General features: G+C 38.3%; 1 protein-coding gene across 1 annotated transcript; it reads right to left on the bottom strand.

Annotated features, from left to right (window-relative positions):
* Positions 1-1,779: 1,779 nt before the first annotated feature.
* Positions 1,780-4,275, bottom strand: rdh5 (retinol dehydrogenase 5 (11-cis/9-cis)). Its single transcript, XM_078247494.1, has 5 exons — positions 4,244-4,275; positions 3,761-4,083; positions 3,389-3,647; positions 2,697-2,860; positions 1,780-2,000 (listed from the first exon to the last, which is right to left on the bottom strand). The coding sequence occupies exons 1-5, from the start codon at positions 4,273-4,275 to the stop codon at positions 1,780-1,782; spliced, it is 999 nt and encodes a 332-aa protein (XP_078103620.1).
* Positions 4,276-6,758: the final 2,483 nt, after the last annotated feature.

Here is a 6,758-nt window from a genome sequence, read left to right as displayed (position 1 = left end):
TAAATATCAAGTTTCCACCTGACCTGCCTCATTCATGGACTGTCAATCACCACTGAAACCACGCCCCTTTCCAAGTTTATATAACTCCGCCCTTCAGGCCTATGACACTTTTTTTCCCCTCCAAACAAAGCAGGCAGAACAAAGAGGAGTGAAATCCAGTTTAAAGTTAAGAGAAAACCTAAGTACAGATTGTAGATGCAATACAGACTGTGGATGCATTACTGATACAAAATCCTCCATACATCCATATATCCATCCATCCACCATCCATTATTCTCCTGCAACCAGTGTAAACCTTTTCCCTGCATTGACAACAATAAAACCTTGGAACGGCACTGGATCCTGTGTTTATATGTGCAGACAACATCAGATGTTCAGTGAACCAACACATTAAGCACTTCACAACTATGTGATATTTATACACAGCACACACTTTTTCACTTGGGTTTTCATAGACAAACACTGAAATAGTATACTATTTAGAGAATAACGCATAATAGTGATCATAAAATCATTTTTTGTGTGTAGTGTTTTTATACAACCTGTTGTGAATTTTCAGAACCACCAGATAAAAACGTCAATATTACAGAACATAAACTGATGTTAATTATAAGCAGGGGGACCGAATCCGAATGCTGCGTTTCTGACTTTCAGCGTGAGTCTCTGTACGAAAATAACAGCTAAATGGCTAACATTAATAATGTCATGCGGCATGCCACTACTATACCACAATGTTGCTGTTGAATTAAAATGCTCCTGATTTTCAAGAAATTTCAGATTTTGAATTTATCAAATGGTTTCTGTAGAATAATTTCTTCAGAAGAGATTGCAGGGTCGATGGTGTGATGAATCACGGTTCTTTGCTTCATGAGTCATGGAGAGAAGCTCTGGACAGATGTTATGTCCTGTCCTTGCCTTTAAGGCCAGCAAGTACAACAAAGAAACAATTGCTGATCTCATTTAAAGCTGATTCAATCAGGCATTAAGGATATTGAGCCCTTCCTGAGACCATAGGTCATGTTAATGTACCTTTCTACAAGACAAAAGCCTTTAAACCCTTAGCCATCCCTTAGGACAATGGTCCTCTGATGTTACCTCTCAGTTAACAGACAGCAGATCCTCATCTGACAAACAGAATCACGGGCTCCACCAGATTCAATACATTGAGTACTAAAATGTAAAATCTACAATGTTCATTCCCCACTTTTCATAAGCCCCAGGGTCGTAGAGTGTTTCTCTATCGTATCGGGACTATATCTCCACTGTTACATAAGCGTCGTTGTTCACATAAAACAAAACAATTTAGAAGCCATCATGATGGGGCTGCACATAGTTGTGTGCAGACATTTTCCATGGAAAAAGCTTTTAGGTATTTATTTCATTTGTGTCCATGATATGCTGCATTGCATTCTGAGAGTTTCTTCATAGGAAAAGCCTGTTTATTTAGCCTCTGATAGTTAACATCATCCATATTAAGGAACATAAATAACAGTGTTAAAAGGCACAGGGCAATGTTACAAACAAAACAAAAAATAAACAGTACATTATACAATACAGTTTCATTATTTTCTTTCATATTGCCTAAATACTTTTACATAGCAGATTATGCACATAGAAGTATAATAACAGCAACATCAGATCATTGCATGGCCAATGTAGATATGTAATATGGGTGTTTAGAAAGGCAAAAGATAATTTTTTTAAGTCAACCTCTGTACTGCATCAAAATGAAACAAAATGGCTGAGGACTTTAAAAGACATTTTTGAAGTCATTATGAGTTACACGCTCTTTGAAGGACGAGGCAGCACCAACTTCAGCCCAATGTCAACTACACAGGAAGGCATGTAAGAGAGGGGGATCCAGAGAAGCTTGGCATCCCAGCCGGGGCTGTATCTGGTGCGTGGGTGGGCAGCAGTCAGAGCATGCTCCATGCAGCTGGTCACTTTGGTGAGGTCGGTGTCGCAGATACCATTCATGATCAAACGCTGCACCTTGATGTCTTAAAATGAGAAGCAATGAAAAGATACAGTATTTCATGCATAAAACGTAATATTTTAAGTTTAAATTAGGTGATTTTTTTTATTACTTCACCTCCAAATGTATGTATTGTCTATGGAGTGGGATTCATGATATTTTTAATTCCTAGATTTCCTTAATGTTAAAAAGTTGTTAAAAAAAGTATGTGACAGTATCTTTTTGATTAGATTGGAAATGTTATGTTGCCTTCAGGTACAGCATAGCATAGAGTTTTTATATAGAAATACAGAAAAATATGAACACTTTCCACATTTTGACATTCATTGCTAAATAGGGGACACATTTAGAAAGATTAGCATACACTCGCATTACATTGTGACTAAGCTCATACTATACTTTAAAAACCTCACAACTTTCAGTATAGGAATGAGATTTTAAAGGAATACTATGTAACTTTTCCCTCTTCGGTCCCCCTACAGGTTGTCTCATTGGAACTACAGGCACTGTAGTTCCAATGAATGAGACAACCTGTAGGGGGACCGAAGAGGGAAAAGTTACATAGTATTCCTTTAAAAGGTGTCTTTTGATTGTGAATCCCAAATCAAAACAGATACAGACTTTTGTTTTTTTTGTAACATTTTAAATAAACCAGTGAAGCGATGCTTAGTTACTCATAGTTTGCATTATAAGTCCAAATAAAGATTAGCAGTCTACTTACATTTATCAAGGTACTTGTCTCCATAGCTGGCTTGTACTTCAGGGCTGAGCTGGTTCCACAGGCGATGCAACTCCTTCTCGAGGGGTTCCAGGCTTGTCACTGCGGTCTTGAAAAAGCCTGGCTCAATGATGCACACATTGATTCCAAAGTAGTTGATATCTCTCCTGAAAACAGAAATGTCACATAGAACAGCATTGTACATGACAGTTCATAGTATTACATAAACAACAGAGCTTGAAAGAAGTTCGTGACACTGGCTGCAAGCTTTAGCATGAACCTTTTATATCATAAATGGGTTGAGTAAGAAACAAAAAAACAATAGATGTAGTCCATATAAATGCAGTAAGAGTGTCTGGTCTAATGAGCCAATATTTGTATGCTTGGCAGATGTCTTAGGCAGTTTGTTTTGTTGCTTAATATAAAAACCCTGTCTGCAAATCAGATCTCCGTCATGGGACAATGACGCTATGACGATTATGACTTGAATTGAATTTGTTCTTATATTTAGAATAAGTCTTTCTAAATAAGGGGAAAATAGGAATTATTGAGGATTTGGATTAGTTTCTGCTTCTCTCAGTTAATAACAATAAAGGTTAACTTGCTCAACAAACTACTTTCTTGGTGCTTAAGAAAGCACACAGGTTGTTACAGTACACTCTTATCTAATGTTGCTGAGTTTGTGTAAGTCTTACCTGAGGCAGTCAGAGAAAGACTCCACTGCAAACTTGGAGATGCAGTATCCACCACCGTTTGCAGCTACCCTGCCCAGCACTGATGCCACATTCACAATACGGCCGCGAGCCTTTTTGATGAGGGGCAGGAAGGTCATCGTCATGGCAATCACTCCATTCATGTTGACTTTCAGTGTCCTATGGAAATCCTCCACTCTCATCCACTCTGAAGGACCCATGGGTAATGAGCATCCAGCATTGTTCACAATACCCCAAAGTCCTACAAAAAATAAAAGACAAAAGGTGGAATAATATTTTATGTCACAGATCTGCTTTGTGAAACTTAATTAACTCCGTCATCTTATATTTAAACAGTGCATCATCGTCTCTTACCCTTATCGTCAACCTCAGTCTTGGTCCACTCCATGGCTTTCTGGATGCTGTCCTGATTGGTCACATCCAGCAGGATAGTCTTTAAATAAGGCCCTGCCACTCTTTTCAGGTCATCAGCTCCCTTTTCCGTTAGACAGCCAGCCAGCACGCGGAAACCCCTACGGTCAAGCTTCTTACATAGCAGGTTTCCAAAGCCCGAGTCGCAACCGGTCACAAAGACATACTTGTTAGAGATGTCCTCAATCTGCAGGCTGTCTCTGTACAGCCACACGATAATCCACAACACGACAAAGGTAGCACTGATGTATGACCAAGCATTTTCCCTGAAAGAGAACAGAGAGGAGAAGTTTGGACAAGAGTGGGCTAAGGCAGGGATTTGACTTTGAGAAAAATATTCTAGATGTGTAAGCTTGGAGGCTATAGGGTTAAGCTACAGCTGCCAAATGACTGCCCAAATCACAGTGTAGCATTGGTAATTCTTACCCTAAAAGGTCGTAGACAAACTGCATATCCATGCTGCTTCCAGGATTAGAAGTGGGGGTTTTGGTCACCTGGAGGATTTAGCGCTTGTTGAAAAAACAGGTTGAGCAAATGTTACATTGCAAAATACCAAATCCGATTTATCAGGAATGGAAAGTAGAAATACAGACTTATTTCAGGAATCCCCATAACCAAATCCCTACTCAAGTTAATAACATTTTAGGGTTTATTGGATCTTTTTGATAAGTATGGGATACAAGGAGTTTGTTCCCGAGGGCCTTGTGCTTGTAATACAGAACTGCGTTGGGCACATGAGAAATCTTTGGATAATACTCGTATGGAAGAAACAAAAGGCATTTGTGAAGGAGGGGGACCTGAGAAGGGAGGGGTGCATTGTTTTGAAGCATAAATGTAATGTCCGTGACAGAGCTGCTTAAGCTGCTCATTCCTGAAAACAATTAATGTTCTGACTTATTAGTGAGAAAAGATACTTCTATAGGTTGTGTTGTCATTGATATCAAAATTGCCTGCAGACTTAAATAACACACAGTACCCATGCTGTTAATGTTTGCATGAGAGCATTAATTAAAACATAATTGATCCTGAAAAATTACAACCCAGGGGCCTGTTTCACAAAAGCAGAATATATAAATCCAGGATAACTGATAAAGCGAGGCTTGACCTAGTCTAATCTGTGCATCCTGGTTTGGTGCGTTTCACGAAGGCCAAGCCTGGCTGAGGAGGAGCGACGGCTTCATCAAAAGACCGCGAGGTCGATAACTGATTTACTGATGCCAACATGTAGAATACGCATTGTACATACTTTATACAGAGTGAACAGCAGCTATACATTAACTGACCACTGCTCTGAATTGAAACCGTCATAACCATTCCATTCAAGGATTAGGCTACTAATCATTCGCACAAATTAACAGTTGTACTCTTTGCCTTAAAAGTAAGCAGAAGATAATGTTACTCAGGAAATTTACCATGAAGATCAAATTTCTACAACGCTAGAATATAATGTGTAAATATCTCTTTCACTCTGTTCCTCCCTCTCTCTCATGGGCTAAAATATAAATTTCCTAAGTCATATTAACTTCCACTGCTCGCTTTTAATGCAAAGTGTACAACTGTTCGTTTTTGCAAATGACAAGTGACTGAACTGATTGAATGGTTTCAGTTAAGAGCAGTAGTTCATAAATGTATATTTTTTGTAGGGCTGTCAAAATAACGCGTTAATTTCGATTAATTAATCTGAGAAAAAATAACGCGTTAAAAAAAATAACGCAGATTAATCCATTCCATATTGACGTTTGACCCGGAGCCATTCTAGCCACCATTGGACTGTAAAATGAAGGAGGGAGACGAGAATGTTCTGCCTGGATTATTAATTGGAACATTTACTTGTAAAAATCTTTCTGGTGCCACTGATATGTCTGCGCTTCTCTCTGATGCTCTGAAACACAAACACTGCTGCACATGACGCTAGTTAACACTATACTCGACAGCAGCTAACGTTAGCCTACCGCTAGCTAGTAGCTGGATTAAACACGGTTAAAATGCTGACAGCTAACGCTAAACGGTGTAAAGTTTGACTGTGTTTCACTGTAGAGGATTCAACACCGGGATTAACAATCTGCAGCTGCCGTCGGAGAAACTACACAGACGGTGCGTTCAATGAAACTGGTAAACTACAGTTTCGTGGTGCATTTGAAGTTATTGTAAATGTCCTTTCCCCATCTGATGGTTCAACAGCAATTTACTACTGAAATTTGTTATTGTTATTGTTATACATTATTATTAAATCATTTCATTTTGACCATATGGCCTTAGCAATAAACAAGCCATTCTTTAATGTCACTAACTGTTGTTTAGTACCCTTTTTTTTCTTTTCTTTTTTTACTTTCTTAAAAAGTATCGGTTCAGGCACTATTAATTATGTATGTGATTAATTTCGATTAATTAATCACAGAGTATGTAATTAATTAGATTAAATTTTTTAATCGATTGACAGCCCTAATTTTTAGGGCTTCAGTCTGTCTGCTAGCCTATTATGTGCCATGCTTTTTCTCGCGTTTCTTTTATTTTTTATAGAGGACGAGTTTCCTTCTCTACGTATTATATGCCTTGCTCCCTTGTATATATGGACATAGACATGAATGGAACAGAGTATATTCATCAGTTATTCCCCCCCCCAGCAAAATATAAGGTCAAAAACCATTGAGGTGTCCTCTCCCTGTTGTTACATGAATGTACAGTAGCCTACATCACTAGATAGTTACTGGTCCAGTAAACTAAGACTATAATTTGGGAGGATTGTACAATTAGGATATGTTCTTTACATTGTACAGTCCTCCCAAATTATAGTCCCAGTTTACTGGACAACACAAATTGTATGCTAAGAATGCCAAATACAATGCACATGGAAGCTGAACAAACATGATCCTTATTGTTAAAGAATTTTTCAAAAATGAATCAACTAAAATAATTCAAGGTGCATTGGTCAACTATAGAA

Source organism: Sander vitreus, chromosome 4 (assembly GCF_031162955.1).
Source record: "Sander vitreus isolate 19-12246 chromosome 4, sanVit1, whole genome shotgun sequence".
NCBI classification, from domain to species: domain Eukaryota; kingdom Metazoa; phylum Chordata; class Actinopteri; order Perciformes; family Percidae; genus Sander; species Sander vitreus.
The sequence above is the reverse complement of the archived record's forward strand: the minus strand, read 5'-3'. Positions and strand labels throughout refer to the sequence as shown.